The sequence below is a fragment of the Chenopodium quinoa genome, unplaced genomic scaffold, assembly GCF_001683475.1.
Source record: "Chenopodium quinoa cultivar QQ74 unplaced genomic scaffold, ASM168347v1, whole genome shotgun sequence".
In the NCBI taxonomy this organism is placed as follows: domain Eukaryota; kingdom Viridiplantae; phylum Streptophyta; class Magnoliopsida; order Caryophyllales; family Amaranthaceae; genus Chenopodium; species Chenopodium quinoa.
The window spans coordinates 4,551,514-4,571,830 of record NW_018745454.1 but is presented as its reverse complement, the minus strand read 5'-3'; the positions used below and the strand labels follow the sequence as shown (position 1 = coordinate 4,571,830).

The 20,317-nt window shown below is 35.2% G+C and overlaps 3 protein-coding genes across 4 annotated transcripts; 2 read left to right on the top strand and 1 right to left on the bottom strand.

The window, feature by feature from the left end:
* Positions 1-7,019: 7,019 nt before the first annotated feature.
* Positions 7,020-11,541, bottom strand: LOC110714131 (probable protein S-acyltransferase 12). The gene is made up of 7 exons (XM_021892605.1): positions 10,913-11,541; positions 9,212-9,437; positions 8,745-8,836; positions 8,313-8,439; positions 8,132-8,217; positions 7,845-7,925; positions 7,020-7,528 (listed from the first exon to the last, which is right to left on the bottom strand). Exons 1-7 carry the CDS (start codon positions 11,114-11,116, stop codon positions 7,412-7,414), a joined length of 933 nt encoding a protein of 310 aa, XP_021748297.1. The 5' UTR covers positions 11,117-11,541; the 3' UTR covers positions 7,020-7,411.
* Positions 11,542-12,536: 995 nt separating this feature from the next.
* Positions 12,537-16,748, top strand: LOC110714255 (GRF1-interacting factor 2-like). 2 transcript variants are annotated; one of them, XR_002510113.1, is made up of 6 exons: positions 12,537-12,695; positions 12,788-12,913; positions 14,792-14,868; positions 15,761-15,845; positions 15,928-16,465; positions 16,673-16,748. XR_002510113.1 is itself a non-coding variant. In XM_021892753.1 (5 exons), exons 2-5 carry the CDS (start codon positions 12,833-12,835, stop codon positions 16,363-16,365), a joined length of 681 nt encoding a protein of 226 aa, XP_021748445.1. In that variant the 5' UTR covers positions 12,537-12,695; positions 12,788-12,832; the 3' UTR covers positions 16,366-16,656. The 2 variants fall into 2 exon arrangements, 1 of the variants encoding a protein (XP_021748445.1); XM_021892753.1 differs by lacking the exon at positions 16,673-16,748 and having other exon boundaries at positions 15,928-16,656.
* A 1,611-nt stretch (positions 16,749-18,359) lies between these two features.
* Positions 18,360-20,237, top strand: LOC110714337. The gene has a single exon (XM_021892841.1). The coding sequence runs from the start codon at positions 18,620-18,622 to the stop codon at positions 19,628-19,630; it is 1,011 nt and encodes a 336-aa protein (XP_021748533.1). The 5' UTR covers positions 18,360-18,619; the 3' UTR covers positions 19,631-20,237.
* Positions 20,238-20,317: the final 80 nt, after the last annotated feature.

Below are 20,317 nucleotides of genomic sequence, written 5' to 3'. Positions count from 1 at the left end.
GTTAAACACAAAATCCCCAACAATCCAAAAGTATAATTTCTACAAAGATGGAAAATGTGAAGGATATTCGGATGCAAGTTGGATCTCATATAGAGATTGTTCATTCACAAGTGGATGGGTATTCCCATATGGGGGAGGTGTCATGTAATGGGCATCAAAGAAGCAAATGAACTTGTATTGTGCATTCTATAAGACATTGGAGGTCATTGCATTACATTCCGCCAGTAAAAAAGCAGATGGGTTAAGGGTTTTAATGCATGATGAGATTTCTTTGTTGCAAAAGCCAATATCACTAATAGTGATGAATTATTGGGATAACAATGTAAATTTGGCTAAGGCATATAGCCAAGTGTAAAATTATAAAATGGTGAGTTAAGGTATATTGGTGTAAGGTATAGTTACATCAAGGACTTAATAAGGATAGTGTAAAAACTATTGTTTATTTTCGTACGAAGTTAGTCTCGCCGATTGTTTTAAAAAGCATGGGTTAGAGATGTTAATAAAAGGATGGAAATCACTTTAGATTGGAGCCCCATTGTAATCACAATTAGGAGAATCTCAACTTAACGCCCAATAAGACGTTGGGTCTTAAGTTCAATGAGATCAATTCTCTTATTTGATGATTGGGAACTTGTTTATTCATCCAAGGTTAAGTTCCGGTTTATCTGTGATGAAAAGAGGTTGTTTTAACTTAATAGAATTTCTGATATACTGCTCAGTCACAGGAGCATGTTTGGAAGTCTACCTATATAAGTACAAAGTTTAGCCGCTTCAAGAAGCTATTGGGGCATAGCTTTGATGTGCTTATGAATAGATATGGACACATGGCTTATAGTGTTAAGTAAATATGTATTTAAGTAATTAATCTTGTGTGTGTAACATCTTCAAGTTTCCAATATGTGTCGTTTTTGGTTCAAACGTTTTACGATACCAAATGGATACGGATTCTTGAATTGTATGTTGCACTAAGTGGAAGTTCAAGTCTTAGTACACTTTCATTTATGCACGAGATTGTTTTGTGATGATGATGTTTTGCAATGTGTCTAGTTTAATTCTCAAAATGGGGGAGGATTGTTGAATAATTTTGAGAATTGGAGACAAATTTCAAGTAAATAATTAAATTACTTAGGATATGGTGTTGTAATTTAATTAGGAAAGATTATTAAAGCATTGTATACTTTGAACAATCAAGAACTCACGAAAAAGGAAAAATAAAGTTGTTGCCTCAATGTTCGCCCGGTCAGCCGCCCGATCGTGGCGGTGCTCGCCCGATCGGGCGCGAGGGTGATATGGAAAATCGTCTTCTTCGCCGCCCGATCGGGCAGCCGCCGCCCTATCGGGCGCGAGAAGGGAACATAACTGACGTGGGGCAGCCGCCCGATCGGGCCACAACCGCTCGATCAGGCGCGAGAAGACTCTTTGAATTGACGCTGGTTTCCGCCCGACCGGGCGGCAGCGGCCCGATCGGGTGCGTGTTCAGGGAGGAGATTAGATTGACGGTTTTCGTCAGTTATTTCGTGACTATTGGCTGAGATTTATGCTTTAGTATATATATGTGCTAAGAACATATGTTGAAACACTGGAGAAAAATAATCAGAAATTTATTTTTCTTGAAACCTTTTTGCAACTTATTATCATCATCATAAATCCAAAGGCTTATCTACATTGAATTGTAATCATCCTACTTGTGATTGCAATTGTTCTTCGTTGTATCTCCTAAGTAAATTTCCGTGAAACCCGGTTGTAGTACAGGGTCGGAATTATACTTTTGAAAAAGTGATTCTGTTCACGCCTCGAAGATTTTACCGGTTTGTTTTGTTTGCTATCTTTGTGACCCTTGTTAAACACAAAATCCCCAACAATCTTGAAGATAATAAAGGCTACAAGTGTGAATTAAGATGTGTTAAATTTTATTAGTTGCAACTAATAAACAAAATTTTTAAAAAAAAATTAAAAAAATTAAGTATTACAAGTTGCAAATGGTGGATCTTTCTAAAAATAATTTAATCAAACGGTCAAATAAAACTCTCCTCTAGAAGAACTACAATAATTGTAATGAGATATGACACTCATCCATGCATGCCCTATTTCATGATGATTATTCCATTCTATATTTTGCTCCACAACGAAGTCATAAATCATAAAACTTAATAAGGCGGCAAAATTAACAAACTCTAAAGAGAGGATGACTTTCTCAAATACTTCCAATCTGAATCAAATCATTAAAATATCCCAAAGAATCCAAGAATATAAAGATCGAGCACAAAGATAGATTTTGTATATTGTGCAGCACTTTGTTATAAACATGTCCAAATTAAAGCAAACTAATAGTAATAGCCTTACAAAATTGACATCAATTGAAAACGACCTTATGAAAATCCAATCAAGAACTCTAGTTTACTGAAAAACAAATTAATCCAATCATTAGTGCTCAAACAATTAATCCTAGATTATCTGCTTAAACTTTTTTCAGCACTTTAATAAAGTAAAAAGGCAGACATGCAACTAAATACAGTAGAATTACTTCATAAAAATATTATAAAGCAATTATATCTAGAATTATTCTAACATTTGGCACATGAAGTAATTTACATTGTAAAATATAAGTGAGTAGTTAAATTGCAAATCACCAATAGCGACTAAATAAGAGCAGCCATATTAAATTGGTCCCACATTCATAAAATGAGATTAATTAACTAAAGTAAATAATGGGATTATATTTAAGTGGCGGGCTGCTAAGCCCAAAAACACAATCTACTTTAGGCCCACCATTCCACCAATGCGTATAAAACGACGAGTTTCAAGATTCTACTCGTTCGTTTAGAATTCAAAATTGAATTGATGGCGTTCCCACCAGGTTCACGAAATAAGACCAGTTATCGGAGGAAGTCTCAATCAGCTTGAGTCAAGATGGAACCATCTCACTCATTTAGGTCAGGTTTTCAACCTTTTTGATAGTGACTACTAGATTTTTAACCATAAGTCTCAATCAGCTGGTTACTATTCCTATTGATGCCTCACTTATATAGTTATATTCCCTGTATTTGTCTTTGTCGTTATGACGTTATGTACTACCTCAGCTGCTTATTGTGTACAACTTTTGAATTTTTTATATCTTAAAAATAATACGGAGTACCTTAAAATTGCATATTATTGTAATATGTAACGGAGTAATACAAATATAATTGCTCTTAAGTACATGTTATAATTTTGTGAGACCAAATAATCATTAACAAACTTGTGTGCATAATTAAAACAAAAACGGTAAGGAGCACGAGTATAACTTATGCACTAATTTTAATCTTTGGTCATATGAAGTACAGAGTATGAGTTCAAATTTATTTTCTTGAGAAGTAGGAGTGCTATGCAAATTTAGATTAAAAGGAAAAAAATTACTAAAATATTTAGAATGGTTGAAACTTGAAAGATAACAGATTACGCGACTATATATTACGCCAGTATATACAACAATCGCACGGCATGAATTCTGATAATAATTAGGGAAGATCATGCCATGCCACATGACTACAAAAAATCAATTAACAATGAATTAATCACCACCTAATTAATTACACAATGCAGTAATATAGTATTGAGTAAAATCTGATCGAAAACATCTTTCCTCAGATACGACCATTATTTCCAAGTCGTCAGTGACAAGCAGCCTATTGTTAGACTTGGAAAAAAAAAAACCCCACTTTTGAAACGTAACTCATTGGAAGTGTGAGTTTACTTATTTTTTATACTATTATAAACGTATAATATATGCTCATACAAAAATGACCTGTCTGTTAAAAACTTAATTGAGTAACACTCTCCTCTTATGCGCCTCACAAGTCACATATTTATCCTACCTCAAACAAACCCAAACAACATTCCCGGTATGCTTAAAGTCGTTGATCATTTGGAGGAATGATCGGTCCTTAAGGTAAGATTGTGTACATCTGACCTATCTGAAATCGCGAGTTTTTATTTCACGTTGTATAAATCGAATGTATTTGATGGGAGTTGAGAGGAATGGTGTAGAAGAGGTTCCAAGGAAGAGGAAGATACAAAAAATCCTAGCTTTATTATTGTTAGCAACTTTGGTAAGCATGATTGGAGGGGTAGTTTTGGTATATTGGGTTATAAAGTACCACCCAAAAAACAGAGAATTGTGGATGGTTCCTTTTGGGTTGGTGTTGTTCACTACTCCTCCGCTTGTTTGGTTCATCTCTATTGCTGCTGATTTTTGCTGCCCTAAGGAAGAACAACTCGCTGATTTGGAGCTTAGTCATCAATTCGCTGTCGGCTCGCTCAGTCAACCGGTTCAAGACATGGAAAGGAGATGATTGCTTGATCAAAGGACTCAAATTTCAATATTAAAAGGTGAATATGAATGTATCTTGAATACTGGATTTTTTTTTTTCGTTAATTCTTATTTTAGGAATATAGATTCTGTGTTTAGAATCTATCAGTGACTAGTTACTGTTAATATAAATGTTTTAGGCTGTGTCCTAGATTAGTTTCGTAACTCAATTATCACAATTCATACACTTTCCTTTGTTCGGATTTGGTTGTTAGGATGACTGACATGTGACATGAAACAGAGGAAGGGTGCAAATTTTAAGGGATACTTAAAATTTGAAAGTCCAGGCAGTGTCAAATTATATCTTAGTACTCGTCGTAAGATATAATTTAAGACATTTGTTATCACACAAACCTTGCGTTACTTAAACAGGCAGGTCAATCATTCAATCTAATGCTAATTACTGATCATTGTCATCATGTACATCCAAGCTATTATGCTAATCCTTGGATTAGTTTTGCCTTCGACGTGCGTGCAGACTGCAGAGGTTAATTAGCAAAACGTTTGAGCTAGCACCAACACGTTACATCCCACCAATTACGAGTACTAAACTTTTATTTCTAATCAATATTATTTCTATAATTCTAGTATATAGAAATAATATTGGTTAGAAAAAGAGGAAGTTGTTGTCACAGGCTTACAACCTTCCCCAGTAGAAGGCTGTACCAGTGAATTAATAATACTCTGCTTTTGCTTCCGAATCAAATAGCCCTTAATTCAAGGTGAGCGCTACCACTAGCACGCCATATAAATCATCACATATAGTGACTCCCTCGATAAAAAAGATACAGTAGTATCTAAAAAAATAGACCCTTACTATTTATTTAATTACCAATTGTGTCACACAGAATTATTTTTTCATAAAAGTATTATAGTAAAACCTATGTTAAGAAAACTTTAATCCTACCGAAGAGACCCTTAAAAACAGCATAATCACAGCATGTTGTTTGAAGGAAACAATAACCGGCTAAAAAGTCTTTTTTTTTTTTTTTTTTTTTTTTTTTTGAGAGAACGGCTAAAAAGTCATTAATGTGCCCACACATACCCCATGTCTTCATTTCATTTTCACTAACGTTTCGGAATCTATTTTTCAATCACTTCTATTCGGTGTAACTTGAGCTTCCCACAAGAGGTATCGTAAGAATCCTAATTTAAGTACGAGTACTATTTTTTAGGGTACGTTAGTAGCTTTTCCATTGTTCGAATCAATTGTCTAATGATCTAATTTTTTCTATGACATATGATACAGTCAGAATGCTACACAATATGGAGTACAAAATACAAAAATTTGTGTCAAAAATGAGATAGTCAGAAAATGAGAAAATTGAACGACTAGCATAATTAGAATAATTTTCATGTTTCTAAGATTGTTTTAAAGGTGACCATGCATATTGACTTGCATGATATCAAATTATCAATGCATAATAATTACCAATTAAAATGGAAAAACATCCAAGTATACAACAAAATTCATGCTTGGCCAAAATTGAGAAAGCCCCAAGTAATAGTCGAAGGAAAGTATAATGGTCCATTTACATGAAATTTAACAGCTTCATATTAAAGGTCCAAAATTGATTCAAGGTTTTAAGCTAGACAAATAGTTGTATTGTAGACCATAACAAAAGTCAAAGGTATAATGCTTGCATATAGAATTGTAGATGCAGCGTATAGAGCAAAGGGGAGAAAACGAATAGCATTGAATATTGACTCTAACTTCACAAGTATAAGTCCGTCCTTCAATACATACTCAAGGGGAAGTAATTAAAGGACCACATAATTTTAGGAAAAGACAATTTTGCATGAATTGGAACCTTCTGCAAGAATAATCAGCAAATTCGTAACTTAACCAATTAGCCATATCTTACCTAAATCTAATACAGAGTACACTGTAACTTATACGAAGTATAACCTAAATTGTAAACCCAACCATTAGTCCATTACGATGCAAATTCTAACGGGCTAACAAGACATGTTTGCCCTAGCGTATCATGGACCTAGTTCTTGGAGTGGCCAACGCGAGATGAACTTAGTCATGCCTTCGGAAGTCTCAACCCACAATTACCACATCTAATTCCATGCTTATTATAGATGTTCAAGGTTTATAGTACTCATACCTTGGAAATAAGCTAAGATAGATATTAATATCTTATAGTCAGATTGTTCCCATTGTAAGTGATGACTGAGAAAACTCTTAGTCAATACCAAAGGTGTGTCATACAAAATTATTGTTTTGGAACTATCAAACTCTAAATTGTGTTGGATATCAAACACCTTGTTTTTTAGTGTAGACCAAACATCTAATATTAGTCAACAGACCAGTAGTCCAGTACGCTTGCCTTTTCAATCTATTCCCATCAACATGAAGTATATTACTTCGTATTCAGTACAAGATTTTTAAACACCTTGAATTCTTAAACAGCCTGACGGGAAAAAAAGGTAAACTGACTCGCGCTGCTGCGAGTCAACTTACCTCCTTCCCTGTATATATTGCAAGAATTCAAGGAGAGTTAAAGCTTTGCCCTTAAATCCATTGCACGAAAACATGATAATGGATTCAATAACTGTTTGAAACTAAATCCCAACATGCCAGCCACTTGGTTTAACGGCAAAGTCTTATGTGTGGCGCAGGGTTCACAGTTTGTGAGGAATGATATCACATGAGACTTGCTGCAAAGGAAATAAAACATCTGCATGACAAATTCATACAAATCTGAAGCCTGCAGAAAGAACTGCAAGGGATAATGAGCAGTATATGCAGAAGACGCTAGTAGTATCACACGTCCACACTAGTGACACTACAATATAAATTTTAAGGAGGGAAGATAAATTTTCTACACTCAAGAATGAATGTAACAGACTAACAGTTATCACCTACTCGTATTTTTGAGAATGATGATGTAAGAGGAACTATCACATAAACAAGTATTATGGAACAGGTTTGCCACTCCAGCCGTTGCAATAATGGTGCCGCACTCAAATTCAAATATTACAATGGCGTCATCTAGCTGGTGTGATGGCACCCTCAACAACACTAGGGTCAACTAATGTTTACTCACCAGCTTTTTACGACTCAGAATCATCACGCACAGGAAAATGTGTGCCTTGTAGCGAGGGTACATTGTCTAAATCATCCTTTGTAAACATTGGAAGAAACCATAGCGCTTTTTTCGTGCCAAAGACCTGCAAAATTGTCACAGAAATGAAATACATTAAAATTTTGCTTCAGCATTCACTAAACATGGAGGTCAGGAACTTGAAACAGAAGGAACATAGAAAAATACTCTAGATATAATCCAGTTTGATGAAATAAAAGTAAAACAGGCTTCTTGAAGAACTAGAAACATGCTATAGTTAAAATTTGTTTATTTAGTTGATCAGTTAGAGTTAGTAATATTGTTTTAATAAGTATACCGTGTAAACAAAAACAACAAAATTAAATTCATTCTTCTGCAATGCAACTTTAAGAAAAAAGGAACGAGAAGCAAAGTCCAATAACCTCCTCAACATTCTTTCTCCAACCCAAGTCATACTTCCATCTGGATGCCGTTTCCTTTTTATCCCTCTTCTTCTCATAAACCTGGAATATAAAATACAAGCTCAAATAAGTTACAGTATAGTACCAATCTATCGGGTGGAGTGGCAATAGCACATTAGGAAGTTATAAATTATAAGTTATAATACACCACAAAACTTATAAGATCAAAGGCAAAAGTCAAAAACAGCAACAACAAAGCTCAATAGTTAAAATTTAGGGCAGTATTAAGTTACTAGGGCTCTCCATACCTCGATAGTTGTTGTGTTGCTCCAAAGAAGTGTTGCATGCATGATCACAAAACAGAGGAGACTAAGGGCAAAGGCCAAATTTAGAACTGCATTAAGTTACAACATCTGTAAGAGAAATCGAAAAGATGAGAATGCTGAAATATGTAAATAATGACATGATCAGTGAGAGCAAAACCCTTACCAAATGCCAAAACCATGACTGCCAGATTACCGGGAGAGGCAGAATGTTTCCTTGCTTCTCCAAATAAAGCAATAACTTTAGGAAGCAATGCAAATGTGTCCAATGTTGTCTCCAGAAATGTATATATCTAAACAGAAAACCAGGGGGATTAGAGAGGACACAAGGAAGTCAATCCCATAAATTAATTGCCAACATTATTCAAAACATACTCGCAAGCAGTATTATTATTCACTATCAAAAGAGATCGTTACACTAAAATGAAATCACAATTCAAAAGGGTTCTTCAAGATAACAGCCATTTTAACTCAGACAATCATCACTTTATCAGTCAATTCCAACACTCAATTCAGGGGAAAAAAAAAAAAACCTTCCTGCCATGAAAAATTAGAAACAAAAGAAAATATATTAAAATGACAGAGATTAGAGACTTACAAGAAATAAGAGGAAGAACTTGTAGTTGCGTGCCCCAACACAATTAACTACCCATACACAATGGTGATCCATTTTGAGAACACACTTTTGGCCTACAAACAAGCAGTTTTAATCAGTTAAAGTCCCTCAACAACAAAATACCCCCCCCCCCAACACAACAACAAAAACAATAGGAAATTAAGTAAAGAACTATTCAGCCTGATATAAATTAAAGAACAAAGGATAAAGATGTGTTATAGGTGGAGCATTAAAAGCCAGTATCAATTACTTTAATAGAAGTATGGAACAGAATACAAGCAAGTACAAGTATGTATTGCCCACAGCACTAGAATGGGAAGAATGCGCAAATGCAAGTGTTTGCTTCACTTTTTAATAAGATGCCACAAAAAAAAAAAAAAAAAAAAAAAAGAAAAAGAAAAGACAGGAAACAACCGTGAAACTAAAGCCAAAATATTGGAGTAGCTTACAGACAGAACAATGGTGGCAACGTGGTGGCCTGGGATTCTGACATCGACTACAATACCCCACAGTTGATCTTCGCTCTGATCCATTTGATGCAGGCCATGGAGTTGCTAAAGATGAAGATGAAGTACCTTCCTCCAGATTAACATCCAATACTGGAGCCCAGTTTTGAGGTATAGAACCAGGATCTCGGAAGACTACCATAAAGTAGCTCCAGGTTAACAGTATAAGCTACAAAAGGAGTAGTCTACAAACAATCAGAATAACCAATTACAAACAATACATATAAGCTACATGAACAAACATACAAAATGATATTTATAGCAAAAAAGGAATTTATCAAGCTCACAACTTTGCTTATTGGTACATTCACTAAACGCAATCCATTAGTCCGATGCCATTGCTATTAGGTATTTCTATACATCTAGAGCACAAATGTTTAGCAATCTTATGAAATCAAATAGGATTAGTAAGGATGCGCGTTGTCAGACACAATACTACATTGAGTTCATAGCCCTATATGATTCTCTTCAAAATTCATGTTAGAATTTTCTTAAACTCAGTCAGTGTGACACACAGAAACTAATGCAGAGAAGAATTAATACAGACGAGGATTCCAAAAACTCTGATAACATTAAAAGAAGTCTATGATGTAACTGTAAGAAGCCAAGTGCTCTCTTCCTCTCTTCTAGTGTTTTCTAAATTTTTGACCGTTTAGGCCGGAAATAGTCTTATTTTTCTTTAATTTATTCATGTAAACCATTCAATTTATTCATGTAACAACTCCACCTCTTTGGTTGCATGCTGACATCTAGAAGACTAGAACCATAGCATGCCCACTTCATAAATGGAGAGTACATAAAACCTCTTGAACTTTCAAAGACAACTACTAGATGGTTTCAGCCCAAATCAATGTCCTCCATTTCTCGAAATTTATAGATCATGCTCACTCCTTTGCGAACTACGTTACAAAGAACCAAGGGCGTGAACTGACAAGTACTAAATTGAGTGTTCTGTATGGTTTAGAGTAACGTGATCTAAGAGCACAAATCTCAACACCTAAGACTCCAAGGAGGACAATTCCGAAAAAAATAGCCAATTGGCAAATCAAGCCAATCACTTTGACAAAGAGATAATACTATAAAGTTGACATCTTTCCATCCAACCAAATTAGCTGCAAACTGATAACTATTCAACTTATGTTCATCATCTCTTACCAATAAACCTCTAAAATCTAAACACTCACACAGTCACACTACCTTCGCCCCAGCCCCTCTTTCTATTCCACCAACTTCCTGCCAAAATTGAACTTTGATCACTCATCAACCTTGTAAATCTAGACTCGATTAGTAGGAGTGGGATTGGGTCTAGATTTACATCTTAACCCTGCCAACCTTGTAATCCTATCAATTGAACTATTCCCTCCTCTCAAATATAAAGCTTTACCAATTATACCAAAACTCGTAAAAGTTGTCACCTTTCCAACCAATTATAAATCCCTAACATGGGAATTGGCAATAACAATAAATATAATCATCTCCAAAAAATCATAACCAAACAACTAAAATACGGAGTACCAAAATCATAACCAAATCAAGTAGTAAATTTAACAATGAGAATAACTAATCGTCAATCAAACAGGAATCAGAAAACAACGCTAATTCAAATGAACAGATGATGAAACAGTAAAGAATCAGCAAACTCACGAGAACATGGAAAAGAAGAACAATGAATGCAGCCAAAACAGCCGGAGCACCACCGTGGATCAATTTGGGCCCCCAAACAAGAACGATAACGGCCCAATAAGAGAGGGCAATGATACCCAAAACCATAAAGATCATCAAGTAGCCCAAGTAACGGAGCCCCGAACAATACTTAAACGGGTTAATATCCATTGTTCGTCGGAGCATCCGATTTTGGGGGACTGAGAGAAGAGGCTGGGATTTAGTTCTTCTGGGTTGAAACAGCGATTTGCAGAAATCTGAAGCCAGGATTTATTTATTTGTGTTTCTAATTTGGGTCGTTTATTTTCAGTTGGAAAGTTGTTTTCTTGATTTGCGAAAACCAAGGAATAATCTTGGTTGGTTTTCTAAAAAAATTGAATCTTGGGAATTTTGATTTGAAGGTTGGTTATTGTGGGGAAGAAGAAAATTAGGGTTATTTTGGGAATATTTATGGAAGTAATCAATGAATCAATGGCGGATTAAGAAGAAAGTAAGCCATGAACAGTTTATAGGGAGTAGTTGAAAACCAAATTTGGGAAATGTAGAGCCCTGTCACCAAAGGATTCTATGCCTGTCACATCACGCAACTCAATTTGTCTTTGATTTCAGGCCCTGTGTTTTAATTTTTAGGCTCAATCTTAAATTATGAGTATCAATCTAGGTTAGCTCAATTTATATTTAGAAAATTAAGTTATGGAGTAAATTCAAACATTGATATGAATTTATGATGAAGAGTTGGGGATCTTTAGAATTTTGATTAATTTGTTTGTTTATCTAATCTAATCTCCTTTTTTTTTAATTATATGTCAATAGTCTATATTGCTAGTGTTTAAAATGAATTACATATAATAAATTTCATAAAGTTGGCAAAATCGATCCACAGATGAAAGAGTTCAATACTAAAGTTAGTTTTAAAGTAACGTATTTGTAGTATTATAGTGACGTGATGGTTTTACTCCTATTTTAAATACTTATTTAGGGAAGCTGGAAAACTCTTTTTCCATATTATAAAGGAGTACAATAGGTACATGTAACGAAAAGTTTAATGTTTCGCGCTTGATTCACTCCCACATAAAAGTGTTGATTTGAGTTAAAAAGGGGAAATACTGTAAGTACATCACGACATTCAACTATTTAATCAAGCTCAGTTTACGTGTATGGTTTCTAATAGATTTGGCACACCTTTATCATTGCTATCCTCCATAATAACTTCTTTCCATCCCAATTAATAGAAGAGGAGATTCAATAATGCAATCCGTGGGAGATCTTATCTAAATATTAATAATCAATGTAATAGTTATTTCTTTTATATCAAAAAATCGCTATAACATAAATACATTATATAACCAAACAACTTGCTAATTATCGACAAGTTTCATGATTTCTATACTTCCTAGTAAAAAATGTTTACATTATCATAATGAGTTTAATGAATGTGTTGTACCGTTACAAATTACAAACCATAGTAGAATTAATCAAGAGAGACAAGAAAGTGATACTAGTTCAGACAACACGTGCCAGGAGACCCTCCCGGCAAAATAGACAGTATTACTTACTACTCGTACTAGTACTGTATTAAAATACGGTTACTGTTTTAAGTGGCACTCGTACTTCTCAGACACCTGATACTTAAAACCCAAACTTTTAATTTTTATATTTATATTATTTGAGGGGTTGGTTCAATATTCGAGAATCATCGACGATACCTTGTCTTCCCCTCCAAATTCAAATTTTATTTCGCATTTTTTTTCTATCTCATCTACAGGTAACTTCGCTAATTGTTCATCAATTCCCCTTTTTCTTTCATTCTAATTTTGGGTAAATTAAGAATTAGGGTTTTTCTTTTGTTCAATTAAGTTTGCAGAAATTAATCAGGGGAGAAAGAAATTCATCGATAGTAAAATGCAGAAGCCTACGCCTTCAATGATGCCTGTTATGCCTTCGTTTCCTCCGGCTAACATCACCACTGAGCAGATTCAAAAGGTTTCTCTCTCTCCTTTTAATCTTTTTATCATCTAGAATTTGATTATGATCTGTTAATAATTTCTTTGATTTGGTAATTAGATTATTGCTGCTTGATTAATTTGCTGGATTTCTTATTTATATAAAAAAATTGAGTAATATTATGGCAGAATTAGTTCAATTTTGTGCGAAAATGAACTAATTTAAGAGTTTATGCTAAATTGCTAATCATGGTGGTACTGTCAAATTAGGTTACTGTGATTGGGTGTTTAGATGTTGCAGTAATTGGTGTTGCCTGTTTCTTTTGGGATTTCTAATTGTTTATCTGTGAACAAACTAGTATTATGGAGTATGTATTTTAGTGTCTAGATTTTATAACAACATGACTAGTTTAGGTGGATGATGCCAGTGAGAAGGAGGGCACTTCACTGGGTTGCCCAATTGTCATACAATCTAGATACAAAGTATCTGCTATATGCGTGTTGCTTCAAGACTTTGCGTATTTTGAATGGGCCGTGGTTGTTGGAGGGGATGCCGGTGGTATAAATTACTTCAATCCACCAAAACTTATCACTTGCATGCTTATAGCAAAGCTGACTGACACTATCCACTAGAAAAGAAGGGTGTTTTGGGATTGTTTTAGTCTTATTACGGCCTGAAAGTCCTTGGATTGGGGTAGAAATAAGGATGAGCTGAGGATCTTTAGGTGTTTATAGTTTCATTAATATTTTTAGTTGTGATTCTGACTAGTTAGGCAAGGGAGGTCCTGGCTGAAGGATGAGAGATGGTTGATTGGACACATTGTTATATGAGATTTTAGAAATGAAGAGATGGCACGGTCAAGATGCCGGAAGTATGAGGCTTTACATATTGGAGAAATGGAGAGGTTGATACTTAAGGATAACATGTATTAGTTTCTGCATAGTATGGCATATATTCTTTCCCAGATCCATGATTTATTTCTGCTAACCTCTAGACCTGTTGACCAATTTTATGGTTACTGAAGTAAATTTTAGTTTAAGTTGATGTGTTGTATTGGACTTGACATTTAGGCCTTATTTGTACATGCTTCTTCTATTTTTTGCTTAATATTTTGCTCATCAGGCACGTTATGTGACCTTATTCAAATTGGGTACTTTTGTCACTTTATGGATATGGATAGGCCATTTCTCCAGGCAAATCTATTATTTGGTGCTGTGTGATTTCGACCAGAATATTATTCATCTAAATTGAAGTGCGTTTCTTCATTTATTTGGCACTCTATGTGTAGTTCTATAGACCCTTCTTACTCTTGTCAAATATAGTTCTACGCATATGTTTGTACAAGATTTGCTCAATCAATATAACAAAGAAATTTAGTCATGCTCATGATTCATTTTACAGATTTGATTTCAAATGCGTATACCTTATATGTAAAAGTTTTTGTGATACTATTGTGTATGTTATAATCATGATTTCTGTACATTAAGCTTCATTTTTCCTTCCAGTTAACCTCCTCCTTATATTATTTCTTCCAAAAGTGAGGTAGTCCAGCCTGACTGTAAAGAGCAGTTGTGTGCTTTTGTCCCTCAGATCTTCAAATCTTGTCTTTGTCTTAGCTAGGTTCACGCTGTATTTTCTTCCAGTGACTCCTGCATTATTTTGATTTGATCTGTGAATAGATTTGTTCAATTATATTAAACTCCATTTAGATGTTTTACCATGACAGATTGACAGTTATGTAACCTCGTCATAGCTATAAATTATATGATCTAGTTGCTTCCTTTACATAGCAACATAGAGACTGACTCTAACTGGTGACTGTTTTGGAAGTTTTGATTCACTTACAGTAATCATATTCAATTGCAGTATTTTTATAACCACTTCCTTTCCTGGCCTTATGTTCATATTTGATTGCAGTATCTTGACGAGAATAAAAAGCTAATCCTGGCTATATTGGATAACCAAAACCTTGGGAAGCTTGCTGAGTGTGCTCAGTAAGTTACTGCTTAATTTCTGTTCAGCTTTCTTGCTTATCTACTGAGACTGGTTCCTTATCTATTTCTTGGTCATGGCTCATTATTGGTTATTCTGGTTTTTTTTTTCAAGGGTCCATGGGATGGTTTCTTTTTATGATTTAGATTTGCATCTGTGTGACCAGTTATGCCTCATCAGAAGTTTATAATCCGGTAAACTTGCAACATGCATCCATGTGGTTGCTTCTCTAGGATTGCCCTATCTTCAGTTTTTCTCTCATCAAAGAATCCCTTCATACATGCTGTTGATTATGATCCCCTTTCTCCCACCCTTCTACCCTTTATTTCTGAATCATACCGCGATGCCAGGGGAAATAGTTCATGGCAAGTGAAAGTACCAGGATTGTTATAACGTTTTAGTGAAAGGAAACTTAAATAAGTTCATGGTTCTATCATATGGTTACTAAGTCTGGAAGATGGTGTTTTGGTGTGTAAAAATGAGTGCAATCTGTATAGATATAGGTTTGGGTTATTAGAGCTCAGAGACGCTGAAATTTATGTAATGTGTGGTATATTAAAAGTTGTGTAGATGTTATCAGTATCGACCACTTTGCATTTAGATGGTTGGATAAGGACATGTTTCATATGCTTGCTTTGTAATAGTATGTCACGGCATTGATATTGACCTTGAATTTGAGGACTGATAACTGTGGTAAGCACTAGACTTGAAGAGTTGAGGCCTTCAGTGACCTATAATATTTCTGTGGCAATTATTAACTCAACTTCTATGGATTGTACTTCTAGAAGTGATGAATTGATGATAGTCATAATGGCTGCAATCTTGTATCTTCTGTTTTTGGGCAATGTTGCTTCCATTGATCTAACTAATTCTACGTATATCTTGATTCTGCAGATATCAAGCACAGCTTCAGAAAAACTTGATGTATCTGGCTGCAATTGCTGATGCTCAACCTCAGATGGCAACAGTACCTGCCCAAGTATGCTTGCTTACAACATCACTTAACTGACTCTCTAATTTTGATGTATTCTCTGTGCTTATGTATTGAGCATCACCTGCAGGTGGCCCCGCATCCTGCCATGCAACAAGGAGCATATTACATGCAACAGCAAGCTGCTGCAATGGCTCAACAGCAAGGTTTCACTCCTAGGATGCCTGCTCAGTTCACTAATCCACTTCAGATGCAGGAGCAACAACATCAGCAACAATCTCAGGTACATCAGCAGCAGCAGCAGCAGGCCATGGCTGGGCAAATGAACTTTAGACCTGCTGGACCTAGTGACGGGGTGCATCCCATGCAAACTGAAGCAATGCATGGAGGTGGTGGTGGTGGTGGGCCACTTGCATCGGCCAGTCCTAGTGAGACACGTGGGGGAAACAAGCAAGATGGCCCTGAGGCAGGGTCTACAGGTGACGGAACAGGAAATTCCACTGCAGGTGCAGGGCGCAGTATTGAAGGAGAACCGTCTTACCTAAAAGGGTCAGAAGAAGGAAAGTGACATGCCTTTTCATTTATAGGCATATGAATGTTGATAAGTAGGAATATGTGTTTTTCTAATACAGGAAGAAGGTAGTGGTGGTGGTCTGGCCTCATCTTTGGTAAGCTTAAAATAGGAAGTGTAATTTTCGTGTTTGTTTCTTAATTTAGCTTAAGTTAGTGGAAGTTGTAGGGTTCCTGTTATGTTGCTATGTCCTAACATGTTGGCAAAAATCAAGTCCAGCATCCAATTATGATTCTAGACCATCTTTATCTATGGAAAAGATTGATGTTTGATCTTTCCTCTTGGCTATTCATGTACTCATTAGGGTTATGCGGCGGATGTGGATTTGCAGCTGTGCCAGACGAATCTTCTGAAGTAAAATCTCTCTCACTGTCTTTCCATTTTAACTCTTCCTGCCATAGTATTGTCCAATAACTATTTGTAGTTATAGCTTGAATAATGCATCTGTATCTGGTTAAATTGCAACGGGGGAAGGTTTCGAGGATAAAGAAGGGATGTTATAACATTTGTGCTGATGACGGTTTGGTTGGCTCTTTGCTATCTCAATCATGAACTAACTGAGAGACCTATAATTTGATAGTCTAGTATTATTAGGCTTAATTTACTATTAAAATTCTATAGATGAATTAGGTTGGTCCAGGTACTGCAAACTAGTAGGAATTAATGTTAGTGGGTGAGAAATTAAGAAGAAATATTCATTTACAAGCAATGAAGAAAAAGGTTAGGGGGGTATAATTAAAGAAAAAGGACGTCGAAGTTGGCCATATTTTAAAAGCAACAAAAGTTTAAAGTGAGACGTGTAGTGGTAATACAAAGTTGCTCTGGTTTTTGTGAGGGCTTTATTTCATTTGTAAGGAACAACATGAATAAAGTACGGACTATTAGATAAAATAGAAATAATTAACTATGAGTACATAGTAGGGAATGCTGTGATAAACAAAGTATGGATTTGCTATCGAACAAGTATAATTAGTTGAAAATTACATTGTCATTGTTATTGTGTTGCCATTGTTTTAAAGAACGTAATTATAAAACAGCTTATATTTTGGAGTATGGTATGTATAAAATTTTTAGATGTAATATAAATGCTGAATTGGTCCGATAATACTCATGAATTGGAAGTTGGATATTGTTAACTTGTAATACCATGTGCTTTGTTTAAAAAGTCAAATTTGCAAAAGTAATATCAATCTCATTGGACAACATAATTAAGCAATAATGGTTTTAAAGGGTCATAAATTAATTTATAATAATTCTTCAAGAAAGACAGATTACATATCATAGAATTGTTTAGTGTTAGGTGTTACTATAATATAGTCCAAATTATTGTTGATAAATTAGTGGCTTGCATGGGTTAACACGACGTGCAAGAAATATGAAGAAGATGAGGTTTATCCGTATATGAGAATGTTGCAAAATATGAACAAATCCTTGTATAATAAACTATGTACAAGTATACAACCTACGTTGACTGCAACCAAAAAAAATAAAAAATAATAATAATAATCAGCTACTAATGACATGCAAGCGACGAATGGTACGAGAAAAGGTACTAATGAGGTTTATAATTAACGTTCAACTCTATTTAGTTATCACATTTGTCTATGGACTATAACATTGAAATGATACAAGAAAAGGTAATACAAAGTACTCCGTAACAATTTATAATATTGAGGTAAAACTTCAAAACCGTCTTTTATTTTTAGAATTTTAACATGCGCATATAAATCAAACGAGTAATGTTCTTTGTAGCTTTCAAACTCTATATTAAGGAATAAGAATAATGTAGGTCATAAATGTTAATTAAAACAGAAACTTAATACGATTAGATATAATTTTGGAAGTAAAAACAATGAAGTAATCTATATAGAAAAGCAACCTTCAATTCTACTATGTATATAAAAGTGTTTTCCCAAATTCAATACTAGTATGTGTTTGATTATTTAACTTAATACTTGTACCATCATATGTATTATTAAACCATAATTTTTTATTTAAATCATACTTTTTGTCACCATTTTCACACTAAAAATAAAATCCATAATACAAGTATTACTTAATGCGTAAATAACTTAAGAAAAAGTTGAGTATTCACATTCCAAAATAATTAATTAATGAATTAATTAGCCTCTACCAATATCTATTTATTATACACTTATACACTTTCCCAACTTCCTTCCATTTCAACCTTCTTCCTTCTTCTATAACCCCTTTCTCCTTCCTTTCTCTCACCTCAACAAAATTACATATCATGAAAAACGATCATCATCAACACCTCCCTCGGCAGCAGCTGCCGTTACACCATAGAAGCTTCTGGAAGAATTCCTCAAACTATCTACGTAATCCTAAACCAACGGCGTACTTTATCCTCCTCATCTTAACATACGCCCTTGGCTACTTTACGGCCTCATCTTCTCTCTCCTCCAACAAACAACTCACTTCTCCTCCTTCTCCTAATGATTCTGCTTCCACTACTCCAACTGTCGTTAATCTCGTTACAACAACTAATAACTGTCCTCTTGCCACGTCATCTCCTATCCTCGACAAGAATAACGACCATAACCGGTTCGGCCCGGTTTGTTCAACCCCGGTCCCACCAGAGATAATCCGGTCCATAATTATAAACCGGGTCTACAACGGAACCTCACCCTACGAGAACTTTCCACCACCCCACGTGGCAGAATTACTCCGTCCTAAGCGAGTCAAAGGGTGGGGCTCATACGGCGCCGTTTTCGAAAACCTTATCACGAAAACCCAACCAAAAACAATCATTGAAGTCGGAACATTCTTAGGCGCGTCAGCAACCCACATGGCTGAGTTAACTCGCCAACTCGGACTCCAAACTCAAATCCTCTGCCTCGACGATTTCCGCGGTTGGCCCGGGTTTCGCGACCGAGTTGACTACGTCCCCGTCCAAAACGGCGACGTTTTACTCCTCCCGCAGTTTCTACAAAACGTGATTTACCTGAACTCGAGCGAGTCAATATTACCGATTCCTTTTACGACGGGGTCAACGCTTCAGAAGCTTTGCGAATGGGGAGTAATGGCGGATTTGATAGAGGTGGATGCGGGTCATGATTTTCAATCGGCTTGGTCGGATATAAACCGGGCTTATAAATTGCTTAGACCGGGTGGAGTCATGTTTGGGCATGACTATTTTACTAAGTATGATGATAAAGGTGTTAGGAGAGCTGTTGATTTGTTTGCTAAGGTTAATGGGTTTAAGGTTAATGTTGATGGTCAACACTGGGTTATCGAGTAAACTCGGTTCGACTTGGTGTTTTTATACATACTACTTCCGTTTCATATTATTTACAACGATTTAATATAAAGAAGCGTTGCAAATAATATGAAACGGAGGTAGTACATAGATAAGACATTATGCAAATAGTGTGTGATCGGATACTACATATAATGTTTTGTTTTACACTTTTACGGTTGATTTGATTTGCACGAATGTGTAGATTATACGGTTGTAGGAAATAAAGAAATGAATTGAAACAAAATGACTAAAATTTTTTCAAGGGTTTTGTGTTATCTTCTTAAAAATTTTGTGGCTGGAAAGTGAAGTCGATATATCTATACAAGATTGAACACGGTATATGTATATTAGTTGCATCATGTGAGTATGTGACTCTAGATTTAACTTGTACAGCTCAAATTATGTTTAATGTCATTATCACATTATGCCTATTATGATTGTACAAGTAATTTATAGAATGATGGCCATAATTTTACAAATTGAATTTATGTGCAATTTTGTAAAGAATAATCCTATGTACTTGTACGTAATGAGTAGATGAATGTATATTATGCTTATTATCTCCTAAAGTCCTAATAAAGCAGTAATAGTTTAGCCAACGAAAGGAAAAATGTTTTGAGCTCCCATTAATTTGCATTACGTATCTACGTTGACTTTCAGTGACAAGCTTTTTATGATTTGTTGACA

Bases quoted from the DNA above. Each gene is read 5' to 3' on its own strand.
- LOC110714131 (XM_021892605.1), bottom strand. From the start codon at position 11,116: ATGCTCCGACGAACAATGGATATTAACCCGTTTAAGTATTGTTCGGGG. The intron at 8,440-8,744 runs GTAAGTCTCTAA...TTTTCTGTTTAG, and splicing joins AGTTCTTCCTCTTATTTCTT to ATATATACATTTCTGGAGAC. The intron at 7,529-7,844 runs GTTATTGGACTT...ACAATTTTGCAG, and splicing joins GGAGAAAGAATGTTGAGGAG to GTCTTTGGCACGAAAAAAGC.
- LOC110714255 (XM_021892753.1), top strand. From the start codon at position 12,833: ATGCAGAAGCCTACGCCTTCAATGATGCCTGTTATGCCTTCGTTTCCT. The intron at 12,914-14,791 runs GTTTCTCTCTCT...ATTTGATTGCAG, and splicing joins CCACTGAGCAGATTCAAAAG to TATCTTGACGAGAATAAAAA. The intron at 15,846-15,927 runs GTATGCTTGCTT...CATCACCTGCAG, and splicing joins TGGCAACAGTACCTGCCCAA to GTGGCCCCGCATCCTGCCAT.
- LOC110714337 (XM_021892841.1), top strand. From the start codon at position 18,620: ATGAAAAACGATCATCATCAACACCTCCCTCGGCAGCAGCTGCCGTTA.